We start from the raw sequence: 26,568 nt of genomic DNA, 5'->3' as shown, positions 1-26,568 counted from the left end.
CAAAAAGCAGTAATTCTAGTTGTATGCTTGTTCTGAACATTTAAAAAAAAATGCATCTACAAGACAACACAGTCACAGCAGATTAGATCTGAATACTTCCTGTAGCCTCCACAGAAAACCTACGTCTACACCTAAATCAGGACACAAATCTGAAGGATTAAAGCCATAAAGCTCTGACTAATTAACTCCTGATGTCCAAGACTAATTTGTTGTACGAGACCTTCCAGCCTCTGCAGTGTTTGATCCAAAAGCACCTTTGTTTTTCCTCTAATCTAAACTGAATATTAAGTCTTCCTCCTTGATCTCTCTGAAAACTGATCCTTTGAAACTCCCTATCACTGGTTTGTTTGTATGTGTGTGTTTTTAAAATCTTTCATGAGCATTCATGAGAACAGTCCACCACACTAGCAGAAAACATTTTGTGGTTTGTGGGAACACACACACACACACACACACACACACACACACAAATTCTCATGCTGAAAGTAAGTGACACAAGTTGCTTGCCATATAACATCATGTAATTTGTGCTGATTAAAGTTGCACTCAAAGATAAGCAGAAAGAATTTATTCTGATCTACTGTAAAATGAGATGAACTCACATATATACAAAGACAAAAATGTTACAGATCATCTTTAAATAAAACATCACCAGTCCTCATAAACCCATACAGAGATTTGATCTTTACACTGCTGACCACATGTAAGCATTAAACCGATGCTGATAGCTCTTTCTTTGTGACGCACAATCAGCACTACTAATAGGAATGGCCTGTTTCTGATGACTTTATGACTGGACCATCAGTGGCACAGGTTTTGCTTTCACAGGCTGTAGATCTTTGTTTGAATGGCAGTTCATAGTTCATTGCATTTCATGTGTTGTAGCTTGTTTGATGAGTTTATTGGAAAGCTGGACTTCATCATATTTAAGTGAAATCATGTTTACAAACTTTACAACATCCACGTTACATTTTGAAAGAGTCAACATTAGGTCACGTTCTGTCACACAGAGATAAAAGATGAACATTGCTCAGCTCTACTGCCTCACACTGAAGTACACACATTCACTGCAGGTGTCGTCCTTCTGTCGTCTTCTCCTGTTGATCTTGTTCTCCCTTACAACATTGTAATAGAGATTGTCTTCATTTTGGGAGTCCTGGTAAGGAACAGGGGTGAATTACAATGCAATCCATGACGGAAATGAAAAACTCAAAAAATGTATTGCTAAAAAAAACTGTGATATATTATTTTGATCTAAGAAGAAAGTACCTCTGTGTTGAGTTCGGAGGGATCAGAAAATCTTGCAGAAGACTCTGAAAAACAGAAGGAAACCCTCCTTTTTATCATGTCAGTTTCAACAACACAATATACTCCACAGAAAATACCAGTTACCTGTACAAAGGCAGCTTCTTCCGTTGTTTATCACACACACTGAGAAAGCCAGTAAAACACTTAGAATGGTGGTAAATGTGACAGCTCCCCCAGGAAATGCACAGAGACAGGAGAGTCTTCATCTACAAAATCAGACACCAGAGGACATTACAGAGCTTTTAGCAGTGTTCATCCTAAGTTTAAAGTGGGAATAATATACTTCTAAAAAGAAGAATTATGCTATAAAGTGACTCACCTTCAATGTCCAGCTTGGTTCCATTTCCAAACAGTATGTGTCCACATGAGGCAACAGCACAGTAGTAGGTCCCAGCATGAGAAAGATTCAGGTTCTTCATTGGCAAGTTGTAGACACAGGTGTGTGTTTGTGTGTTGGGTTTCCTCTCACACTGATCATTCCTGTCTCCATGGGTGTAAATGAGTCCTGGATGAGATTCTTCAGAGCTTTTGAACCAGTAAACACTGTGTTCTCCATCACAGGTCCCAGTGTGTACTGTACAGTTGAGAGTCACAGAGCCTCCTGGCTGGATGGTCTCAGATTCTGACTGATGGACCAAAGCCTGGATGTTCAAACCTGAACCCTTTACACTGACAATAGTTCCTTCCGCAAATTCAAACATAAATAAATAATCTCTTGCACAGTAGTAAGTGGCTGAGTCTGAAGGTTGTACATCTGAGATTTTTAGGTGATTCATACCAGCATTGGTTTCCAGTGTGAAGCGTGGATTGTCCTTGAATTCATCATGAAAATTGCACTTTTATCAAACTTATAGGCATTAGAGATAGGTTGTAGCTTCTGTCCGAGTGTTTGTTTATACCAGTAATACTTTACAGCATCACTGTCATAGAAACATCTCAAAGTCAAGTTGTCTCCAACATTAGCTGATATAAATGCAGTGTCTTGATGAACAGTTGTGGACTGGATGAAATTGCTCATCAGAGCTGAAGTGAAAAGCAAATTTGCAATTAATTTTATGCGACAGAACTTTGTTCGTAATCAGAGAAAGAAACCCTCCTGTTAGAACTGACTAAACACTATAACAAATTGGTTAAAAAAAAAAAGCACAACTCACCCAGTTTTCCTAAGAACAAACAAGTCAGACAGAAAAAAAACTTTGGAGATGTCATCATGTTGAAATTGTCGTGTTGAATGACACAGACCCGTTACATTCTTTACTCTTCAGAGATAAGACTTGTGCTGATTGGGCAACAAAGACAAAACTGATCACATGTTCACTACTACCAATGGATGTTGATTCTTTTCTATAAGAAGAAGCACATGGCGAGAGATATCTGAAGCACTTAAAGACTCTTCTCACCTCTGAAGTCACTGAAGAATGAAGGACCTTGATATGCACAGCAGAGAATAGTTCAGGGTTGCTCTTTTGACAATGGAGTGATCATCCATTGATGCTGTATTGACTAAATGCAGGCATGATAATTTAGCAACATCCTGCCTAGTAACATGGCATGGCAACAATTAGCAAGACAGCATTTACCACCTAACAAAGAACAAAAAATGATGCACATTTACCTCTATGTGATAGAACTTAAACACATTTCATTCTGAAATTATTAGAAGTGAAAGGGCACTGTGCGTTTTTTGTTTTTTTTTTTAAAGAGAAACTGGAGTCACAAAGACACAACTCACCCATTTCCCTCAAGAACAAACAGATAATCAGATAAAAGACAAACTGTGCAGGCGTCATGGTGCTCAGGTTGCTGTGTTGAGTGAAGAGTCTTGATACTTTTCACTCTCTTCACAGACAAGACTGTGTTTGATTGGCTAACCAGAAGTAACTATGTACGTCCTTCATACTGAAGGAAACGTGGTCACATGTTCACTGCCGCCTAGTGTCATGTTTCTTTCATGAGAAACTTTGCATGAGGAGAAGTATATAAAGAACATCAAGGCTCCTCAACTTTGTCAACAATAGCAGTAGTTTTAAAAACTACGAATATATGAATAACTATAGACATTCTCACTGTAACACTGTGCCCTCGTGGCTATTTCACTGATGAACCAAACTCACTTTGTTGTTTTTGTTAGGGCTGCTGTCTTTAAAAAAAAAACCAAAACTGAATCTCAAATATTTTTGATGTGCATTTCATAATGGAGGTTAAAACTTAGTCAATGTTAATTGTGTCAGTCAGTTAGGTCTAACCAGCTCTATATAGGTTAAACTACAGACATTACATTACTGGCATTCCCTTCATTTCCTGCCTCAAACACTGAGTTAGAAACAGCTGCAGTGCTTTTTATCACACAGAGGAAAATGTACTTCTCTACCTCAGGTGTTCTGTTTGTTGTGTGACAAACAGGTGATTTGTCTAAAACGCTACACTAAGATGGAGACAGTGGTCATCATTATACCTGTTAAACATTTTCACTGTTAGCATGTTAGCTGCCAGTGTTAGCAGCACACCAGTTGGCCTTAAGTACACAGCTGCTAGCATGGCTGTAGTCAGTTTTGATTTTTCTTTCACATTGTATTGTATCAACTGAAGTCACTTCCACCACAATGGCAAGAATAACAGCAAGATACGTTTTTTAAAGTGACACAGAGTTGAGGTCATAGTCACTGGCTGGAAGGGTGGGGGTGCACCTCATCTCTTCTCAGCACATACAGTAGATGAAATGAACTCATTACCTGCCTGAGGGTTTTATGTAAAACCTGGTAAATAAAGTAAGGCTCACAGGCAGAAGGTTTTGCTCATACTTCACCCATATTTATTACTACTGCACAAAATTCAAACTATGCAAAGTTATCACACCGTATATAAAGCCCATCATCTCTATAGGATGTAACATTTATAAGCAACTATCAAAGTTAGAATTCAGAAGATTATATCCTTAGGTGTTATCATGAGGAGTTTAGCACACACAAACAGCTGATCTGTTTCATCAGGATTTTGTGGGAGTGGTTTGATCACATTTGATCAACAGTGTCCTGACAGTATGAGCAAACAACCCAACAACTACTGTCAGACTCTGATTCAGATATTGCAAAATTCAGATTAATGCACAGATACATATTTTTTTTCCAACTGAGCCCCGCCTGCTTCAATCCATTGAACAGAGCAGGCAGAAAAGCTCTTATGTATAAGCTCTTATCCTATTTAGTTGATATGTCTATAGGCAGGTGACTCTGAAAACGTTGTTTGTCTTGGCTGTCAGTTTCCTTAAGATTTATGATTTTGTAGTGCTGTACCTGCTTTATCTGTCATACCTTATACCATATCATACTGTAGCTTTCTCTGTCATACTACTCTCTCTTCCTCTGTTTCCTCTCTTCTTTTATCAAACACAGTCACCGTTTGTGTCAGACTCTTGATTTTTCTGCCCCAGTGACAAAGTTTAACATGATTCAACAAAAACAGTAAATTATATCTAAAGAAGCATAGTCACAAGTAGAAAATATTGATATCACAACCTCAGTGTCTTTTAAGGCTGCTTAGAAACACGGATAAAAGGTGTGTCTTGTTACAAAGAAACAGCTCTACAGCTTTATTCTTGAGTACACGCAGTCAGCCTCGGTGTTGTTCCTCTGTCTTCTAGACCTGTCGACCCTGTGTTCCCTTAAAGCTGCGTAATGGATGTTTTCTTCATTTTCCTGAGCCTGATAATAAAATACAAACCAGAAAATCCCCATTTAGTAACTGAAGTAGGTAAAAAGGGTTTTTAATAAGTTGCACTTTTTAAATGTTTGAATAGTGTTGAATGGTGAACAAAAATACCTCTGTATTCATTGTAGAGGGGGCTGGTGATCTTGCATGAGACTCTGAAAAAGATTCAGAAGTGTTCTAGCTGTAATGCTGTGCTGAGTGAGTATACACTATGAGCGATAAAAAAAATTAGCAGCTACACTACCTGCACATTTGCAGCTGTCTCTCTTGTTGATGAAACATATTAAGAAAGTCAGTAAAACACTCAGGATGGTGGTAAATGCCAAAGCTCCACTCAAGAAATACACCAAGACAAGAGAGCCTCCTTCAACTGTAGTGAGTGAGATACCAGGAGATATTACAGGTCTTAGCTGTTAGTTTTAATGTTGAATATTACAACTGAAAAAGACATGACAACATCTGCTAGAAAGTGACTCACCCTCAATGTCCAGCTTGGTGCCATATCCAAACAGTATGTGTCCACATGAGGCAACAGCACAGTAGTAGGTCCCAGCATGAGAAAGACTCAGGTTTTTCATTGGCAAGTTGTAGACACAGGTGTGTGTTTGTGTGTTGTGTTTCCTCTCACACTGATCATTCCTGTCTCCATGGGTGTAAATGAGTCCTGGATGAGATTCTTCAGAGCTTTTGAACCAGTAAACACTGTGTTCTCCATCACAGGTCTCAGTGTGTACTATACAGTTGAGAGTCACAGAGCCTCCTGGCTGGATGGTCTCAGATTCTGACTGATGGACCAAAGCCTGGATGTTCAAACCTAAATCCTTTACACTGACAGTAGTGCCCTCTGCAAATACAAACTTGTATGAATAACTACTTGCACAGTAGTAAGTGGCTGAGTCTGAAATATGCAGATCTGTTATCTTCAAATGATTTTTACCGACTCCAGTATCCAGTGTGAGGCGTGTGTCTTTCTTGAATTCATCATGAAAAGTTCCATTTTTGTCAAACTTGTAGAAGGAAGAGATGAGTCTTAGTTTTTGGCCCAGAGTCTGTTTATACCAGTAATACCTTGAAGCAACATCATCTTCACGGAAACAGTGCAAAGTCAAGTTGTCTCCAGTTTTAACTGATATAAAACGTGTATCTTGACGAACAGATGAAGAGAATTTCACCTCAGTCATTTGGGCTGAAATTAAATGAAAGCGAATGCACATTTTGATCACATGAAAACATGACCATACACTTTAAAAGATTCAAACTGCAATCAGAAGAACACAACTCACCCATTTTCCCCAAGAACAAACACGTAAGATAGAGGACAAACTGTGCAGATGTCATCGTGCTGAGTGGAAAGAATCTTGAACTTGTCTTTACTTTTCATAGACAGGACTGTGTTTGATTGGCCAGTCTGAAGTGACACTGTATGTCCTAATTTGGAAACTTGGTCACATGTTCATTGCCACCCATGGTGTCAAGTTTAGTTTCTGAGAAGAATTACATGGTGAGAGATATATGAAGAACATAAAGACTCGTCATCTTTGAATTAGCTTTAGATTTATTGCAACTTTATTTATTATTTATTGCAATTAACAACCTGTAGGTTGTGTGGTTACAGTCTTAAGCAGTTATTTTTTTTAATCACTGTGTAGTTTCTCTGTAATGTTAACAGTAAAAACAACATACCTGGTCATGTTACACCTTTGGCAATTAACTAATCATAGTTTGCATGTTCACTATCTTGGTTTAGCATTTTAGCATGCTAATGACCAATTCGAACTTAACATACACACACACACACACACACACACAAGAAATCAACAAGACAATAAGTGGCTGTACTTAACTGTATCAGTGAACACTTTGACCTGCTGGTGGTGCTAGACAGGCTGTAGTCAGGTGGTTTCAACCTTTGAGGACCGTGTCTGTTTGTAAAATTTCATGGCAGTCTAACCATCTTCTCTTGAGATTTTTGAGTCTGGACCAAAGTGATGGACTGACAGACTGACCAACATTGCCACAGAGCTGTTCTGTTAGCATGGCTAAAGACATAATTTTTGCCTGTAGATGGCAGTTCATTTCAAGTAGCTCTTAGATCTGGTAAGAGGAAATCCTCAACTGTTTTCACAAGCCCATAAAAGTGTACTGGAAGTGGAAAAACATGTTTTGATGGGTTTGCCTGTGGAGTAATCACAACAGACACCACTTAAACTTCATCAGTGTTCACAGCACAAGCAAAGGAGTCAGAGCCAACACCTTGTTTGTTCACAACCAGTAGGAAGAGATTCTGGTTTAAGAAAACCAGGAGAACTTAGAGGCAGAGAACCTGTGGACCAGAAGTTAAATAGCTATGGTCAGCATCCCCTCATGATGGACTGACGGCAGAGTGGACGCAACTTTAACTTGCAAACTAGTGTTACGAGATGACAGACAGGCCTAGGCTAGCTAGTTAGCATGCTAACTTCATTATAGGAAAAGAAGTGATAGAAATAAGTGATGGAAATAGAAGTAGGGACAGCTCTTGGTGAATAAAGACACAAACGTTGGATGCTGAATTCGCAATGTTTCCTCTACACTGGTAAGTAAACAGCTGTTAAACTTACATATAGGATATAGGATGAAATAGAAAACACTTATTTACATAGACATACAGTTTGATCACAAAAATAATTAATTCTCAGCTAAAATCATGCAAACATCAGTTACTTTGAAAGAAAAAATACTACAGTGGAGAGTAGTAGACCTGACAGACATGAAGCGTGCTATTAACGTGTGTCAATCATAACTTACAACTTACCTCTGAATTTGAAGAAAATCTTACTTGAGGTTCTGTTTTGGAAAAAACAGGAAAAAGTTATCATCTAAAGGACATTCTTTCTAAATAAGAGCGGTAAGATGCAATCTTACCTGTAGATTGTTGACGGTTTCTCTTGTTCAGTTTGAATGCTAAGAAAGCTGATAACACACTGAAGATAGTAGTGAACGTCAGAGCTCCACTCAAGACATACACCAATACAAGAGATTCCACCTCATCTGCAAATCCAGAAGTTAGAAGACATTATAGAACTTTAAGCTTTTCTTCCCCTGTACTCATCTAAGACAAGATGTACCTATCACAGATCATCATATTAGACGACCTCTTGTTTAAAGTGACTCACCCTCAATGTCCAGCTTGGTCCCATTTCCAAACAGTATGTGTCCACATGAGGCAACAGCACAGTAGTAGGTCCCAGCATGAGAAAGATTCAGGTTCTTCATTGGCAAGTCGTAGACACAGGTGTGTGTTTGTGTGTTGGGTTTCCTCTCACACTGATCATTCCTGTCTCCATGGGTGTAAATGAGTCCTGGATGAGATTCTTCAGAGCTTTTGAACCAGTAAACACTGTGTTCTCCATCACAGGTCTCAGTGTGATGAGAACAAGCACATCACATAGAGGACAAACTGTGCAGGTGTCATCGTGCTCAAACTACCATGTCAAATGAAAGACAGGTCGTTACTCTGCCCACTCTAAAGAGACAGGACTTTATTTGATTGGCCAGTCAGAGGTGACACTCTACAGCATGTCCCATATAGGAAGCATGATCACATGTTCGCTGCCACCTACAGTGTCAATTTGTTGCTTGAGTAGAATCAAATTGATATAAGAAAAACATAACAGCTTCTTATCTTGCTTTTACATATTCTATGAAACATAATTATCTTATTAATATTATTATGTATTCAGTATTATTACTAGTATCAGTTCTGACCTTTACAAATGGACTTGACTATGCCAAGCAGATAAATAAATTATACTATAAAGAAATTTGAGTATTTTGACATTATATAAAAAGCAGTTTTACACAAAAAGAATTGAGTGCATTGTCAATGTTTGTTACCAGTTTCCCTTATTACTGTTTCAGCACACATTATCTGAAAAAGAAACAGTTTTGGGATGTTTAAGTGGTCTTTGTCTTAAAGAGAATCTACAGTATGGGAGAGTTCACATACCCTTACATCCTGCCAAGAACCACAGTGCTAACTGGTTTCAGAGTGACTGTAGCATAGACAGGCCCAATTATAATCAACAGTGATATATTGTTAACATTTGATGATACACAAAACTGTTTTAATTATCTGTGAATGGAATAACAACCACTTTTTTCATAAGTTATTATACCATTAGACCATATTATATACCAAGGAGTAGACTCTGAGTGAGGAATTCAGCTACTTCCTTAAAGGTGCTATATATGTACATTTTAGCTATTACTACATAGCCAACATTAGCATTAACAATGGTCCTTCCCAAGAGCTTCAGACATTGTTGTGTTTACAAGACAAGGTTTTATTATGCACTCTGGGCAGCGCTACTTCATCATCCTGTCATGTTGTCATGACTCTAAAGTGACTCGCTATTGCAAAGTAGTATTATGAGACCGAATGGGCCAGGGCTAGCTGTTAGAAGAAGAAAAGTGAAATAGAAACAAAAAAGTTAACATTACTGCTGCTCTCCACTCCTGGTGACAGCTCTCAGTGAGTAAAGGAATTACGTTTGCTGCTGAGCTTCTAGACCGCTATCACTCTATAGCCAGCTGTTATTGCTAATGCTGGCTATGTTTTCTTTCTTGAAAAAAAAAATCATATTCAGAGCCCATATATTAATAATCATATCCAAAGGCCATATATACACCCTTAGACTAGATGGTAAACTAACTTATAATGGTATATCATGATGCAAAAATTACTTTTTATAAATGCTGTAAGAACAGTCACTAAAAATGATTCTCCTTCAGTGATTTAGAAATAGTCACACCTGAAAAGGGATCTAATAAAACAATGGGGGAAATCTGTGGTCTGAACACAAACAGTCCCACCAGCAACAGTTCTGCGCTACATAGTTCATTTAATATTTCTGAAGACTGTAAAACTTACGCTAAAATGCGTAATTTACTAATTTGCTGTTGTAGAGGGTCACTGTAAACATGAGTGGTGGATCTCAAGCTTTGCAAAATATACAAAGTTAACTAGCTAGCATATAGTGTTGCTGTGTCAGCTTGCTGTTATAGCCAAGCAAATACTTAATCATCTGGATAGGTTATAGTCCTGTCACAGACCATGGCTCTTGTGAATTCCTCCGCAAAATGGATGAATCCTTTCAAACCAGCACATTTGGGTTATAGACCCTGTACTGTTTACCATGCACAGGCAAAGTGTTGTCCACCAGATAATGATAGCAGACAGGGCTTCAGTATATGCTCCAGACAACACTGTTTGAGCTTTAGCTCTACAGATTCATTTCACAAAACATTTTCAGTTCTTTCCTGCTGGGGCTCCCAGAGCAGGATCTGAGGCTTATTAATCCCCATAAGCAAGTCACATGTGCTGGATTATTATTATCTTTAATTCTATTTCTGGGATCTTTCTCTGATATGGTAATGGACATGGATGAGTTCTGTCACATTCTTTCTTCAGTTCACACAGTAGTATAACCCATAAAGCATGACAGTGTCAGAGATACCATTTGCAGAACAAAAGCACACGAGTATTCAATGACTAGATCTGCTTTATTATTTGACACACAGTGCACATAGAAGACCAAATACCATTTGTTTCTGTCATGGTTCTCACAGCACTACACCAGTGAACTTGTATTTTCTGTGGAGTACTGAGGTTATTTCTTCGACTACAATTACTCACCATGTGGCACAGTGTGAGGAAATCCTGGTGCCGAGAGAGAGTGTGCCTGTCATGATCCACTACCTGCTCAGTGCATTTTTGTTCCATAATATTTTGGTCACATAGACACACACATACAAAATAGACACTGGTGACTCTCTTTACAGCCATCTGAAAGCAGCAGGTATCTGTTATACCTGTGATCTTTCATTGGACGAATGATGTGCACTGTCAGAACCAGACTGTCGCAAAAGATCCACAAAAACCTCCATGTTCACATGCACATCAAATTTGTCACTTCTTAAGTATTCTACAATATCACTATTGCAGTGTAAATCAGTGTTGGATGCCGTCATGTTGAAAACATTTCACACAGAAGAATTGTGTCCACTAATAACTCTCAGGATCATGTGTTTGCAACTGTTCTCCCCCAGTGTCTCCATCCAAAACACTGGGGAACTGAACACAACGTCTTCTGTCTTTCATCTCAAGTCTGGCATTTTTATTTTTGATACAGGTAGACATGTGGCTGTGATCATCAGTGTGATGTGATAGAAACTGCTTGGCTTAAATTTTATACTGACATTCCCAGAGACAAAAAGTAGATGGCATTTTTGAGTCCATATTATTTTTTTCTTTCATCAGCTGCTCTTGGACACATATCTATATTTGAAACTCTACACAGCAAAAATATTAAGATATAATATTAATATTATTTATTTTAAGATCTACATATAAATGTACATTGCACACTGAAAGAGATTCCAAGAATGTGCCATCTTATTCACAAAGTAAAAAGGTAACATTCTACTGCCTAACACTGGAGTACACACATTCATCTTTGGTGTTGTTCCTCTGTCTTCTTGATCTGTTGGGCAGGTCAATACTTAAAGCAGCATAATGGAGGTTGTGTGCGTCTTGGTAACCCTGGTAGCAAAATATGGAAAAGCAGATCACAATATGGATCCTAATAAGAATCAGAACAATTTCTAGAAAAACAAGTGAAAACCAGTAAAAAAAAAAAAAAAAAAAGATGCAGTGCATATTCACCAGGTAATTTCAAGACCCAGACACACCCCAGGTACACGCAGATGAATGTCCCAAATAACAAGGGGATTGAATAATAATTTTAATAGCTAATCTAAACAAATTAAATTTACCTCTGCTTCTGCTGTGGAGGGGAATAAAGATCTTGCTTGCGACTCTGGTTTTGAAACACATAAGCAACAATTTAAATGATAAGCCAAATTCAGTAAATACAAGCTGTCAGATACAAGATAAGATCAGCAGTATCTGTTACCTGTCCCCGATTTCAAGCTGTGTGTTTTGTTCATCTTGTAAATTAAGAGAGCCAGTAAAATAACCAGGATGGTGGTGACTGTCAGAGCTCCACTCAAGACATACACCAAGACAAGAGAGTCCATCTCACCTGCAGAGTGCCAAACATCAGAAACAGAGCTTTTAGTATGTTTTTCTGTTTTCATCGTAGGTTTGATAAGGGAGTAGGAATTACTGTTTATATAATGGAAGTGACTCACCCTCAATATCCAGCTTAGTCCCATTTCCAAACAGTATGTGTCCACATGAGGCAACAGCACAGTAGTAGGTCCCAGCATGAGAAAGACTCAGGTTCTTCATTGGCAAGTTGTAGACACAGGTTTGTGTTTGTGTGTTGGGTTTCCTCTCACACTGATCATTCCTGTCTCCATGGGTGTAAATGAGTCCTGGATGAGATTCTTCAGAGCTTTTGAACCAGTAAACACTGTGTTCTCCATCACAGGTCCCAGTGTGTACTATACAGTTGAGAGTCACAGAGCCTCCTGACTGGATGGTCTCAGATTCTGACTGATGGACCCAAGCCTGGATGTTCAAATCTGAATCCTTTACATTGACAATAGTTCCTTCTGCAAATTCGATAATTAATGAAAGCCTTGTTGCACAGTAGTACGTAGCTGAGTCTGAAATATGCAGATCTGTTATCTTCAAGTTATTTTTACTTTTTCCAGTATCCAGTGTGAAGCGTGGATTGTTCTTGAATTCATCATGAAAACTTCCCTTTCTATTAAAGACATACAGGGTTGAGATGAGCCTTGGTTTCTGTCCCAGAATTTGTTTGTACCAGTAAAGCCTTGTTACATCATCCCCTTCATAGAAACATCGTAAAGTCAAGCTTTCACCCACATTAGCTGATACAAAACGTGTGTCTTGATGAACAGAGAATTTCTGATTAGTCACCTGACCTGAGGAGAAATGAGAGAAAAAGCAAATGCACATTATGATCACATGACACATGGCCATATACTTTAAAAGATTAAAACTGCAATCAGAAAACTCATCATAACTCACCCATTCTCCCCAAGAACAAACATGTCAGATAGAGGACAAACTGTGCAGATGTCATTGTGCTGAAATTGAGTGCAGAGAATCTTGTTCTTTTCCCTTCTTTTGAGTGACAAGACTGTGTGTGATTGGCCAGTCTGAAGTGACATATAGGAAACATGATCACAAGTTCACTGCCACCTACAGTGTAATTTGGTTCCTTGAGCAGAATCACGAGGTGAGAGGTACATGAAGAACACAATGGTTTCTCATGTTAGCGTTAGATTTTGAAGCACTTAGAAATCAGTGTATAACTTGTGTTGCATCAAAAAGAAATGAGATCAAAAATTAAACTTGATCGTTATAAGTCCTTTTAAACAGATAATTACTGCCTCGCACCAACAACAAACGTCATTAAATGAGACTAAATTTGGGAAGAACACGATAGAGACATGATAGAAAGTTACAATGGAAAAATGGAAACATTTATATACTGTTTCCCATAAAGTTGGAATAAAATATGTTTTACCTCATGAAATGATTGTGACAATGTGATTTATTCTTGATAGATACAGTGTATATCTTCTCAAAACAAAATTGGTAATTGGGACTCAGTATGTAATCATTGCACCTGGTAAAAGGTGATTACTGATGTGTATAAATAGGAATAAAAAGTTCAACTTTATGGGCAGCAGTGTATAATATATATAGAGCAGCAGTATATTACATCATGAGGAATTGTTCATCATGTCCACAACAAGCTGGAGATTGATTTGACCTTTTCCTGCAATATAATTTTTAATTGCCATTTTTTTCATTGTGTGTGTGTGTGTGTGTGTGTGTGAGCCATGTAAAAGTACTGGCACTGCAAATGAAAGTGACATGCACTTAGAAAACATTAGAGCCCAGTAGAAACATGCACTCTATTTTTCTGTCTCAGATGCCTCCACTTCCTCATTTATTGAGACATTCACTTTTATCTCCAGTGTGTACATGGCTGTGCCCTCTGTCACAGCATGTTGTTCTTGTCCAGAGAGATCTTTGGAGAAACCTCCCTGTTCTCCACAAGTTTTTCCTGCAGCTCCTGTGAGGCAGCGCCTTGTGGAGAGGCCTCCCTCTTCTCCAGAGATGATGTCTAAATGATGCCCCCAAAATGTTAAGTGCACACAGCTGACAGAAACATTACTCTGCTGTTACAAAGTAAATAAGCCTTTTATGATGTGGCAGTGCTATGGTAAAAGTTTGGTTAGGTTCAGGTACAAAAACTACTATGTTAGGTTTAGGGAAAGATCTAGATTTTGGTTTTTTAAAAAAAAGTACCTCACAGGGGTTAGAGGACGTCTGCAAGGTACACCAGACACATCCTTTAAACCACACAGAGACAAAAATGGGTTTGCACATTTCACCACAAGGAAGGTATGAACAGATGTTTATCTCAAGACCTACTTCAACATGTTACACCTCAGAGGAAATTGTGATCTTACACAAAGCAAATGAAACATCCAGTTCTATCGATTCACAATGGTTATAATAATAGACACATGGTAAGGGTGATAAATACTTTGTCAATCCATCCATCCACCCCAAACTGGTCTTGATGTCACCCAACTTCCTCCTTTGCTCATGTCATAATTACTACAGCCACCAGAGGTCTTTGTCATCTGTCCATCCATGATGTATACCGCATATCCTTAGGGGTCACGGGGGGAGGAACCAATCTCAGCTTGCATTGGGCAAGAGGTGAGGCACACCCACTTTATCACAGGACTGAAGAGGTCTTTGTCATTTGAACACAGACATGTAGTTTTGGGTCACTATGCTATAAAATGTACCACTGGGTCGTAATAAGCTGTGTGTAAGCGATGTGTTTTTTACAGGGGGAAAATCTCTCAGTTTGGGGTGGCTGTTGATCAGTTGGTAGAGCGGGTTTGCCATTAATCGTAAAATAGGTGGTAGTTGGTGGCAGATGCTGCTTAAGCCAATACATGTGGAAGTCTAAGGCACATTGCAAAAATTAGCCAGCCAAATGACTGTAACATGGCGCACTGCTGTCTACATGAAGTTAGTACGCCTTGGCTAGTCAAACAAACAGCGGTGTGAGAATCTAATGTGAATCGTAACTGGCTCCATGATGACTTTTGTCAACTAAAAAAGAGTCAACAATAGTGAAATCTTCAATTTGATCAAGAAAAAAACACCAAGCACGTTTTCTAATCACTCAGACAAAAATCAGTTAAGCACATCTTACCAAAAGGAAGTTATGAACAGATGCTTATCTCAAGATCTTTTTCTAAATGTTGCACCTCAGAGAAAAAAAAAAATGTCATCTTACTCACACAATGCAAATGAAACGTGAAGTTCTACTGCTTCACACTTGAATACACACAATCATTCTCAGTGTTGTCCCTCTGTCTTCTTGATCTGTTGGGCAGGTTAACACTTAAAGCAGCATAATGGAGGTTGTCTTCATCTTGGCAAAGCTGATAACAAAACATGTAAAAAGTAGATTACAATGTTGCAACAGATAATGTGCTGTAAAAGGTATTTGATTGGTTTTCCAGCAGTCATAAACTGTATTTACCTCTACATTCGTTGTGGAATGAGCAGAAAATCTTGCTTGGGACTCTGGTGGTGAAACCCAGAAAATGTTGTTTTGTTAAAAAGACAGATTCAGTGAGTACAAGCTGCCAATTATATAAGATGCCAGTTACCTTGAGATTGGCAGCTGTTTCTTTTGTTAATCTTGCACAGTAAGAAAGCCAGTAAAACACTCAGGATGGTGGTGAATGTCAAAGCTCCACTCAAGAAATACAGCAAGACAAGAGAGTCCACCTCATCTGTAAATCCAGACAGAAACAGAGCTAACATTACACTTTATGTTTTAATATCAACTTTGATTAGGAAGTGGCTGTAGCAAGGCATGTCAACTTTATATTTAAAAAAATGGCTTCGCAGTCTGTACAGCATATAACACCCTCAATTCCAAGATCCTCAATTCAGATATGTAAAACTCTCAATTGAAAAATCCTTCAACAGGAACACTACCATCTGTCTGCTACTGAAATTGGACAACTTTTGCTAGAAAGTGACTCACCCTCAATGTCCAGTTTGGTCCCATTTCCAAACAGTATGTGTCCACATGAGGCAACAGCACAGTAGTAGGTCCCAGCATGAGAAAAACTCAGATTCTTCATTGGCAAGTTGTAGACACAGGTGTGTGTTTGTGTGTTGGGTTTCCTCTCACACTGATCATTCCTGTCTCCATGGGTGTAAATGAGTCCTGGATGAGATTCTTCAGAGCTTTTGAACCAGTAAACACTGTGTTCTCCATCACAGGTCCCAGTGTGTACTGTACAGTTGAGAGTCACAGAGCCTCCTGGCTGGATGGTCTCAGATTCTGACTGATGGACCAAAGCCTGGATGTTCAAACCTGAACCCTTTACACTGACAGTAACGATCTCTGAAAATTCTAGCACATATGAATATTTAACACAGTAGTAAGTGGCAGAGTCTGAAATACGTAAATCTGTGATCATCAAGTGAGTTTTACTATTTTTAGTATCCAGTGTGAAGCGTGGATTGTTGTTGAATTCATGATAAAAAGTGCTATTCGCATCATATTTATAGGAGGAAGAAATGAGCCTTGGTTTCTGTCCCAAACTGTGCTTATACCAGTAAACCCTCGGCGCAAGTTTGTCTTCAGACAAACATTCTAAATCCACCTTGTCGCCAACATGAGCTGATACAAAACGTCTCTCTTGATGAACAGATGTGGACGTTTTCAGATGAGCCATCTGAGCTGAAGTGACATGAAAGACAAAGCCAATGTGAACTTAATTTAAAGTGATACAGTCTGTATGATGAGTGACCATACACTCAGAGATATAAGATGAAGAGTCACAAAAATGCAACTTACCCATTTTCCCCAAGAGCAGACATGTAAGATAAAAGGCAAACACTGGAGAAGCCATCGTGTTCAAATTGCTGTGAGGAATGAAAAAATACTGATGGTTCTTCACTCTTCAAAGACAAGAATGCCTTTGATTGGCCAGTCTGAAATGACGCTGTACGTCCTTTGTAGGAAACATGATCACATGCTCACAGCAACTTATAGTGTCAAGTTTTGGTTTTTGAGAAGACTCACATGGTGAGAGATATATTAAGAACATGACAGGTACTCGTCTTGGCATCAGACTTTTATTTATTTTTTCATTAATTCTATTTTATGTAATATGAACACCTATAATGAGCAGTGGAGTCTTCATATAGACATGCTAATATTTGTTGATATACAGCACTTAGTTTCAAAATATATAAAAGGTATCAAACCCTGAGTAAATGGGACAGAGTTTCTGGACCGACTTGTAACTTTTCTTCTTATGTCTCGACATTATAGACTGGCTGTCTGTCCAGTATGTACCCTGCCTCTTGCCCAGTGTCAGCCTGGATTGGCTCCAGTGCCCCGCGACCGTGAAGGATAAGTGGTTATAGATAATAGATGGATAGAGGGACTCAATACAATCTTTACTTTTGTGGCTTTCATGATGCATCTGCACCGGCGACAGCAGTGGCTGGAGGCATTATAAGAGCCACAAAAATTATTCAGAGGTTTTGGGTTGTCTGTTTTTTTGAACGTAACATCTCAAACACCATAAGAGAATCCCTAGAAATTTCAAAGGTCAAAGGTCAAAGTCTGTCAAGCACTCGAGGTATTAGCTGTCACAGTATTGTTAAATATGATCTGATAAAGACTTTAGTGTTTTTGGATGTTCACTGCAAGTGGTCTGAGGATTGAGGGGTATCTATGTGAGAGTGCAGACACCCTTACTTCCTGCTAAAAACCACAGAGGCTGCTGCACTGAGAGAGCTACAATACTAAAAGTATGTAAAGGCAACAAGTCTTAGAGTAAAGACTTTCAGTTATTTTTCTTTGTTCTCCATTCTGCCTGTGTCCTCCATGACACGTTACACATAGTGTATTTAATTAGCCAAAGTAAAAATGAAACTGTTGTCTGATAAGCATGTATTTTATACTGGTATTTGTTTGCTTGGCCAAAGATGATTTGTCAGACCTGGAAATGTCTCTCTGTACCGTTTTGTTGTTAAAAAGTTAGTGACTTTATGTTGTTCACTAAAACCAAAAGAGTGATGAGTCTTGCCAATCAATAAATGATATGACTGAATATATACATCCTTTTCCAGCCCTGCCTGCTGTAGCTAGATAGCAGTAAAGTACTGACCAGCAGCTAGTGTTAGCAGATATGCATCACAATCTTAATCACCTTAATCAATCTTCCTGGACACTCGAGGCTGAGCAGCAGCTCGTCCAGTCAGTCTGAGAAACTACACCATTAGCTAACATTAGCTTAGCAGCTGACTGAGAGCTGTCCACAGGATCAGTGTAGATAATATCTGATATCACCTGCTTTAGTTTTCAGATGTGAATCACCAACATGTGTCATCACTACCATAAGTAAACAACTACACTGCATTCACCATTAAATATAATTTCACTTTTAATGAAAATGCAATGTCAAATATTAAGTACAATAATGTAGCTATCTGGCTATAAGTTGCTCTGTATTTTAGACACAGATACATTTTCAAGTTTTTTAAAGTTCACTTCAAGCAAATTAGTGGTACAGTGAAGCTCTGGTGTGTGTGTTTCATGTTGTGACTGGTGTAGGGCGTCTGCCATGTGAGGACCGTGACTTAAAATGTGTTTTTACTGTGTATGTTCAATTCTGTGGCCTCGCTGAAAACCATCATTCACTCTATGATAGTAATCAATTTTAAATGGAGGTTAGACTTGAATGATGAAATGTTTCAGACAGATGTAAAATGTTAGAGGTGTCATTTCTTGTTGTTCCTGTTATTAATCTCTGATAAACATGATACCATGATCCACTAATTTATGAGGAAGTTACCACCAGATTGAACAGACTGAACACACACAAATGTTGTTTCCGTCACGGTTGAGGTCTGGCTGGACTCCAGAACAGAAACAGAGAGGCACACACACATGCAAATGGAAAGTTCAAAACAGTCTTTAATGGGCACGGAGGTAGGGGAGAGGATAGGGGAAAAAAGGAATGAGTGAATCAGTCCAATGCCGATGATCCAGGGAGAGGAGTGGTTAGGGTCCAACTAACAGGACAGAGGTGAGCAATCAGAGTGGGAGGGCTGAGCACCGGCAGGTGGAGCAGGCAAACTATGGCACAGGAGAAACAGGGTAAGTGCATGATTTACCAGAAATTAAGGCCAACGCTTGAGGAGCTCACTAGAAAATCTTCATTAGAAAACAGGTGCTGAAGTTTTACCGCAAGGGGAGGATGAGCCAGGTTCTTATACTGTGCAGGTGTGACTAAGTCTAAACTCCACCAGCTGCTCCCCACCTCTGCAAAGAACACACACACACACACAGGAGAGGAGACCAGGGAAAACAGAACACAGACAGGAAACACTAGGAACTCTAGGGGTCGCAGCCAGGGCTGTGACAGTGTACTAAATTTAATGATAGTTATTTGATCATTGGTGACGTAAAATTCATACAAAAAACGCATAGGTTACATGATGTGGTAAAAAAATCTACGAGGATAAACACAAACGTCCAAATATACTGGTTATATATAATATACTGGTTAAATCTCAAAATCATTTATTCAGAAGTATTTACAATGACCTTACACTTTTAGATACATAGTTTATAGTTTATGTACTTCAGACCACATGGACACAAAAGAGTATATATATATTATGGATTAAGATGCATTACAATGTCCTACATCATATTACCAAAGCAGGAGACACTAAGAAACTCCTGTTTCACTCAGAAAGTAAAAATGTGACGTGTCTGGTTTTACTGCTTTACGCTGTAGTACACACATTCACTCCAGGTTTGATCCCTCTGTCGTCTTGATCTGTTGCTCAGCTTAACACTTAACGTAGCGTAATAGAGCTGTTCTGCATTCTGGTAACCCTGGTAACAAAATACATATCAGTATAAATTAAGTCACCTGGCACCAGACTATTTATAACTGTGCAATTAAAAGGTGTCTGAATGGCAATTCAACAGTTAAAGTTATTATTCACCTTTGTGTTTGTGGTGTAGGGAGCAGTACATCTTGGTTGTGACTCTGTGAAACACAGGAAAGGATCTTATTATTCATAAGCTATGTTCAGTCAATACAAGCTGTCACATGTAAAAAATGCCAGCTACCTGTAGATTGGCAGCTGCTTCTCTTAGCCACCATGCACAGTGAGAAAGCCAGTAAAACACTGAGGATGGTGGTGAATGCTGAAACTCCATGCCAGAAATACACCAAGTCAGCTTTATCTGCAGACAGAGGCAGACATCAGACACAGAGCCTTCAGCAAGTTTTTTTTTTTTCTTTTTTTTTTTTTTCAAATGTAGAAACTCTGGTTATAAAATGACTCACCCTCAATGTCCAGCTTGGTCCCATTTCCAAACAGTATGTGTCCACATGAGGCAACAGCACAGTAGTAGGTCCCAGCATGAGAAAGATTCAGGTTCTTCATTGGCAAGTTGTAGACACAGGTGTGTGTTTGTGTGTTGGGTTTCCTCTCACACTGATCATTCCTGTCTCCATGGGTGTAAATGAGTCCTGGATGAGATTCTTCAGAGCTTTTGAACCAGTAAACACTGTGTTCTCCATCACAGGTCCCAGTGTGTACTGTACAGTTGAGAGTCACAGAGCCTCCTGGCTGGATGGTCTCAGATTCTGACTGATGGACCCAAGCCTGGATGTTCAAACCTGAACCCTTTACACTGACAGTAACGATCTCTGAAAATTCTAGCACATATGAATATTTAACACAGTAGTAAGTGGCAGAATCTGAAATACGTAAATCTGTGATCATCAAGTGAGTTTTACTATTTTTAGTATCCAGTGTGAAGCGTGGATTGTTGTTGAATTCATGATAAAAAGTGCTATTCACATCATATTTATAGGAGGAAGAAATGAGCCTTGGTTTCTGTCCCAAACTGTGCTTATACCAGTAAACCCTCGGCGCAAGTTTGTCTTCAGACAAACATTCTAAATCCACCTTGTCGCCAACATGAGCTGATACAAAACGTCTCTCTTGATGAACAGATGTGGACGTTTTCAGATGAGCCATCTGAGCTGAAGTGACATGAAAGACAAAGCCAATGTGAACTTAATTTAAAGTGATACAGTCTGTATGATGAGTGACCATACACTCAGAGATATAAGATGAAGAGTCACAAAAATGCAACTTACCCATTTTCCCCAAGAGCAGACATGTAAGATAAAAGGCAAACACTGGAGAAGCCATCGTGTTCAAATTGCTGTGAGGAATGAAAAAATACTGATGGTTCTTCACTCTTCAAAGACAAGAATGCCTTTGATTGGCCAGTCTGAAATGACGCTGTACGTCCTTTGTAGGAAACATGATCACATGCTCACAGCAACTTATAGTGTCAAGTTTTGGTTTTTGAGAAGACTCACATGGTGAGAGATATATTAAGAACATGACAGGTACTCGTCTTGGCATCAGACTTAAAACTAATGAAAAGAAATAACGACTCTATCTAATACAATATGAACACCTGTAACGAGCAGTGGAGTCTTCATATAGACTTGATAATATTTGTTGATATACAGCACTTAACTCTCCTTTCGAGCTGTGTTTTAAATATCCCTGTGACCTCAGCTTTAGTTTCAAAATATATAAAAGGTATCAAACCGTGAGTAAACAGGACAGAGTTTCTGGACTAACATATAGCTTTTTTCTCATGTATTTTGTCATTCTTATGGTCATCACAACCAAAATTCCGGTCACTTTCACTGGGCTCACTACCAACATCAAGTGGAAATGATACATCAGTAAATCAGTATCAGTTTATAAAGGCTTTTTACCTTTAAATTGTGTGTGGTTTTGAACTAAAAGTCTCAACATAATAAACTGGTGATCTATCCCAGGGTGTATCCCACCTCTCGCCCAGTGTCAGCCCTGGATTGGCTCCAACCCCCCACAACCATTAAGGGTTATTCAAATGTTTTGGGTTGTCCATCTGTTTGTTCCATACTTTGAACACAACATCGCAGAAACACCATAAGAGAATCCCCACAAATTTGGCACAAACATTCACTTGGACTCAAAGATGAACTGATCAGATTTTGGAGGTCCAAGTCTGTCAAGCACTCTAAGTATTAGCTGCCACAGTATTGTTAAATATGATCTGATAAAGACTTTACTGTTTTTGGATGTTCACTGCAAGTGGTCTGAGGATTGAAGGGTATCTATGTGAGAGTGCAAACGCCTTTACTTCCTGCTAAAAACCACAAAGTCCTGTGCACTGAGAGAGCTACAATACTGTGTATGTAAAAGGCATCAGGTGTCAGAGTGATGGCGGTTTCACTTGTTTTTCTCTCTTTATCATTCTGCCTGTGTCCTCCATGACGCATGCAATGTCCTATTTCTACAACCTTCCATAAAATCAGGGGCAGAATCAGTGCTGTTAATAGGCTTCTCATTAGCCGAAATGTATTGCCTGAAATGCATGTGATTCATACTGGTATTAGTCCACTTGAACAAAGATGATTTGTCAGACAGACCAGGAAATCACATTTTGTGCCATTTTGATATTGAAAAAGTTAGCTAGTGGCTTGCGACTTTTTGCTGCTAACCAAGAGTGATAGGTCTTGTCGATCAGTAAGTGATCTGTTGTGACAGGTGTAGGGCGTGTGCCATGTGTGGACTGTGACTTTGAATGCGTTTTTATTGCATCAGTTCAACTTTGTGTCATTGCTGCAAACCATCGTCCTTCTATGATAATAATCAAGTTCAAGTAGGGGTCAGAGTTGAATGATGAAATGTTGTTGTTCCTGTTGTTAATCCATCAACGCAGCCACAGGCCACACTGCAACACTCCAAACAGTAAGATAGACATGCTTCACTCAAACACTGCAAACTGGTAGAGCCTCATGTTTTTAGATCAATAGAAAAACCCTCCTGTGCTATTTTATGCAGCTGGGTCTCAGCACTCACTTAGTAGAAGGGGTGGGGTCAACCACAATCTCTGATAACATGACACCATGAGCCACTAATTTATGAAGAAGCCTGAGTTACCACTGGATTGAACAGACTGAATACACACACATATTGTTTCAAACAGTTTAATGTTTATTTGATCATTAATGACATAAAATTCATACAAAAACACATAGTTTGCATGAAGTAGTTGAAGGTCAATTAGGATAAACACAAAAAGTACAAATATACTGGTTATGTATAATATACTAATCACAAAAATCATTAAACCTATAATTATAGATACATAGTTTATTTAAAAAAAAACAAAAAACAAAGCAACATTGCGTAGATATCCTGCTTCAAACCACATGGACACAAAAGAGTATATATATTATGGAAACTCCTGTTTCACTCAGAAAGTAAAATGTGACATGTCTGGTTTTACTGCTTTACGCTGTAGTACACACATTCACTCCAGGTTTTGATCCCTCTGTCGTCTTGATCTGTTGCTCAGCTTAACACTTAACGTAGCGTAATAGAGCTGTTCTGCATTCTGGTAACCCTGGTAACAAAATACATATCAGTATAAATTAAGTCACCTGGCACCAGACTATTTATAACTGTGCAATTAAAAGGTGTCTGAATGGCAATTCAACAGTTAAAGTTATTATTCACCTTTGTGTTTGTGGTGTAGGGAGCAGTACATCTCGGTTGTGACTCTGTGAAACACAGGAAAGGATCTTATTATTCATAAGCTATGTTCAGTCAATACAAGCTGTCACATGTAAAAAATGCCAGCTACCTGTAGATTGGCAGCTGCTTCTCTTAGCCACCATGCACAGTGAGAAAGCCAGTAAAACACTGAGGATGGTGGTGAATGCTGAAACTCCATGCCAGAAATACACCAAGTCAGCTTTATCTGCAGACAGAGGCAGACATCAGACACAGAGCCTTCAGCAAGTTTTTTTTTTTCTTTTTCAAATGTAGAAACTAGTTATAAAATGACTCACCCTCAATATCCAGCTTGGTTCCATTTCCAAACAGTATGTGTCCACATGAGGCAGCAGCACAGTAGTAGGTCCCAGCATGAGAAAGATTCAGGTTCTTCATTGGCAAGTTGTAGACACAGGTGTGTGTTTGTGTGTTGGGTTTCCTCTCACACTGATCATTCCTGTCTCCATGGGTGTAAATGAGTCCTGGATGAGATTCTTCAGAGCTTTTGAACCAGTAAACACTGTGTTCTCCATCACAGGTCCCAGTGTGTACTGTACAGTTGAGAGTCACAGAGCCTCCTGGCTGGATGGTCTCAGATTCTAACTGATGGACCCAAGCCTGGATGTTCAAACCTGAACCCTTTACACTGACAATAACAGTCTCTGAAATTTCTAACGTGTATAAAAAGCAACTTATGCAGTAGTAAGTAGCTGAATCTGAAATACGTAAATCTGTGATCTGCAAATGATTTTTACCATTTTTAGTGTCCAGTGTGAAGCGTGGATTGTTCCTGAATTCATTATAAAAAGTTCCATTAGTTTCGTACAAGTAGAAGGTAGAGATGAGCCTTGGTTTTTGTCCCAGACCTTGTTTATACCAGTAATACCTTGCAGCAACATCACCTTCATAGAAACATTTCAAAGTCAAGTTGTCCCCACTTTTAGTTGACACCAAAGCCACTCTCCTGAGGCACAGATGTCTGAGCTTAAATGAAATGAGAGGCAAAGCAAGCGTAGATTTATTGTAATGTGATATAATTCGTCATAATTAGTACATTAAAAACATTATACATGTCCATGAGGAGTGGCCATACACAAAAGATCCAAGTTTGAGTAACAAAAACACAACTTACCTATTTTTCCCCACAACAAACATGTCAGAGAGAGGACAAACAATGGAGATGTCATCGTGTTCAAATTGCCGTGTGAAATGAAAAGAACACTGGTCCTTTCTCCACTCTTTAGACACAAGACTTACCTTGATTGGCCCACCCAAAGTAACACTGCGTGCCCCTACTTAAGAAACATTACATATTCGCAGTCAACCGCAGAGTCAAGATCTGGTTTTTAGAGAAAAAAGCAAGTCAGCAGCACAACCGCAGCAGCTGCAGTCCTCCATCACCATCTGCACTGGATGTGGGTTCAGCCACATGGCCTGTCCAGCCAGATCAACTGCTTTTAGTCAGAGTTATGTGTATAAAGTGCAAATTTATCAGAAGCCTTTACAAGACACATCAACCTGTGCAGACAGCTGTACTGATTAAAGTTGCCTTGAAGAGTGTTTTACATTCAGTGTTATTCACGCTCAGGCCTAACAGTGCACAGTGCATTTCCTTCCTTACAAAACACTTGCAAAGTCAATTTTCCTGAGTATTTTCAGTTATGCAGTGTTTCCATCCATGACTGCTAGCTTATAGTCTCTTTTTTTTGTCTTTGCTGGTGCATTGGGAGGTTTCTTTTAGTGTTACCACCACTCACTCTTAGTCAGCTTAAAACTGCTGGCAAGGCTGTGTCCTGCATTGCTTGCATGTAAGTGTATGTCCATTGTCTTTGCATGATACGTGAACAACAGGGTTCCACATGTAATTGCAGAGACCAGCTTTCATTGCTCCAGTGTTACTAGTGCTGAATCCACTGTACCGATGATGATGTGTGTGGTGTGATGGACAACTGAAAAACCCTCTGAAATACATCCACAGCCTATGAAGAATGCTTGATTGCGTCCCTCTGCACGACACCATTATGGTGCAGTCAGCTCAGCAGTGAGGTCATCAAACTTGGACATCTGCGGGTTTTCAATATGGACAGTAGGACAACAGACAACCATTGATGTGGGACTGTCCCACCAGCCACTTAAGGAAGACAAAGTCAGAGTTACTGTAAGGCTTGGTTTGTACTTCTGCCCAGGATTGACACAGAGTCTCCACCATAACCTATGCAAGTGGTCTACACCATTGTGAGTACTTATGCTTGTCAGGAGGTGGTGTGTATGATCATTGAACTGAATGAGGCAGATAAGACAGTGGCTTTTTTGTACTTGTCTGGCCACTATGAGGCGGGATCAGACCACCACACAGGCCTATCACAGTTGTTGCAGTCTGCGTCACCACGATGTGCGGTAGCATTGCTGGTGAGGTGCATGTGAGGCTTAGGCGTAGGGTACACAGCTACGCAGGACCTACAGTGTTAATTCAGTGTAGAAGTATAGATTGCCCTTTACTGGTGACTGAATACAATGGCAGTGTCTCAAGGTCAAGATGTTCCAGGCATACATTACGTTTATTTGATCTTTAATGACATGAAATGCAAATACAGCAGCAGTACATACAGAGATTAGGGCAAAAACAAGAGTCTGTGACATCTTTGATCCTCTAAGCTCATGTCACTTGTGTACCATCAGTGAATGTGAGCCTCTAAATGTTCTGGTTTTATCAAAACGTCCATTTCTACTGCCTAACACTGGAGTACACACATTCACTCTTGATGTTGTCCTGCTGTCTTCTTGTCTGTTGGGCAGGTTGACATTTAAAGCAGCATAATGGAGGTTGTCCGCGTTTGGAGAACGCT

At 39.3% G+C, this 26,568-nt stretch overlaps 4 protein-coding genes, 1 long non-coding RNA gene and 1 pseudogene across 8 annotated transcripts; 1 reads left to right on the top strand and 5 right to left on the bottom strand.

Moving 5' to 3' along the window:
- Positions 1-960: 960 nt before the first annotated feature.
- On the bottom strand, positions 961-2,534 carry LOC108896005 (uncharacterized; annotated as a pseudogene).
- On the top strand, positions 1,630-24,344 carry LOC127140257 (uncharacterized). Of its 3 annotated transcripts, none has more exons than XR_007810724.1 (3): positions 1,630-1,746; positions 5,614-5,736; positions 24,261-24,344. It is a non-coding gene; the product is annotated as an uncharacterized LOC127140257 (long non-coding RNA). The 3 variants fall into 3 exon arrangements; XR_007810725.1 differs by lacking the exon at positions 24,261-24,344 and adding an exon at positions 20,673-20,751; XR_007810723.1 differs by lacking the exon at positions 24,261-24,344 and adding an exon at positions 16,328-16,401.
- LOC108896004 (uncharacterized) lies at positions 3,615-6,354 on the bottom strand. The gene is made up of 5 exons (XM_018695024.2): positions 6,300-6,354; positions 5,495-6,202; positions 5,261-5,386; positions 5,128-5,171; positions 3,615-5,009 (listed from the first exon to the last, which is right to left on the bottom strand). The coding sequence occupies exons 1-5, from the start codon at positions 6,352-6,354 to the stop codon at positions 4,890-4,892; spliced, it is 1,053 nt and encodes a 350-aa protein (XP_018550540.1). The 3' UTR covers positions 3,615-4,889.
- On the bottom strand, positions 10,542-17,103 carry LOC108896001 (uncharacterized). 2 transcript variants are annotated; one of them, XR_007810722.1, is made up of 6 exons: positions 16,908-17,103; positions 16,086-16,790; positions 15,703-15,828; positions 15,573-15,616; positions 13,019-15,471; positions 12,796-12,912 (listed from the first exon to the last, which is right to left on the bottom strand). XR_007810722.1 is itself a non-coding variant. In XM_018695021.2 (5 exons), exons 1-5 carry the CDS (start codon positions 13,170-13,172, stop codon positions 11,480-11,482), a joined length of 1,149 nt encoding a protein of 382 aa, XP_018550537.1. In that variant the 5' UTR covers positions 13,173-15,323; the 3' UTR covers positions 10,542-11,479. The 2 variants fall into 2 exon arrangements, 1 of the variants encoding a protein (XP_018550537.1); XM_018695021.2 differs by lacking the exons at positions 15,573-15,616; positions 15,703-15,828; positions 16,086-16,790; positions 16,908-17,103 and adding exons at positions 10,542-11,599; positions 11,833-11,876; positions 11,973-12,101 and having other exon boundaries at positions 12,211-12,912; positions 13,019-15,323.
- LOC108896006 (uncharacterized) lies at positions 19,023-21,442 on the bottom strand. Its single transcript, XM_051068292.1, has 6 exons — positions 21,253-21,442; positions 20,431-21,135; positions 20,211-20,327; positions 20,084-20,127; positions 19,312-19,970; positions 19,023-19,202 (listed from the first exon to the last, which is right to left on the bottom strand). Exons 1-5 carry the CDS (start codon positions 21,305-21,307, stop codon positions 19,851-19,853), a joined length of 1,041 nt encoding a protein of 346 aa, XP_050924249.1. The 5' UTR covers positions 21,308-21,442; the 3' UTR covers positions 19,023-19,202; positions 19,312-19,850.
- LOC108896007 (uncharacterized) lies at positions 23,138-24,974 on the bottom strand. Its single transcript, XM_018695027.2, is given in 6 exon segments — positions 23,138-23,570; positions 23,684-23,727; positions 23,811-23,927; positions 24,019-24,673; positions 24,675-24,706; positions 24,855-24,974. Coding segments are annotated over 6 exon segments (996 nt in total). The 5' UTR covers positions 24,910-24,974; the 3' UTR covers positions 23,138-23,477.
- Positions 24,975-26,568: the final 1,594 nt, after the last annotated feature.

Source organism: Lates calcarifer, unplaced genomic scaffold (genome assembly GCF_001640805.2).
Source record: "Lates calcarifer isolate ASB-BC8 unplaced genomic scaffold, TLL_Latcal_v3 _unitig_4051_quiver_1723, whole genome shotgun sequence".
Lineage (NCBI taxonomy): Eukaryota > Metazoa > Chordata > Actinopteri > Centropomidae > Lates > Lates calcarifer.
Note: the sequence above shows the minus strand (reverse complement) of the source record. Positions and strands in the feature narration are given on the sequence as shown.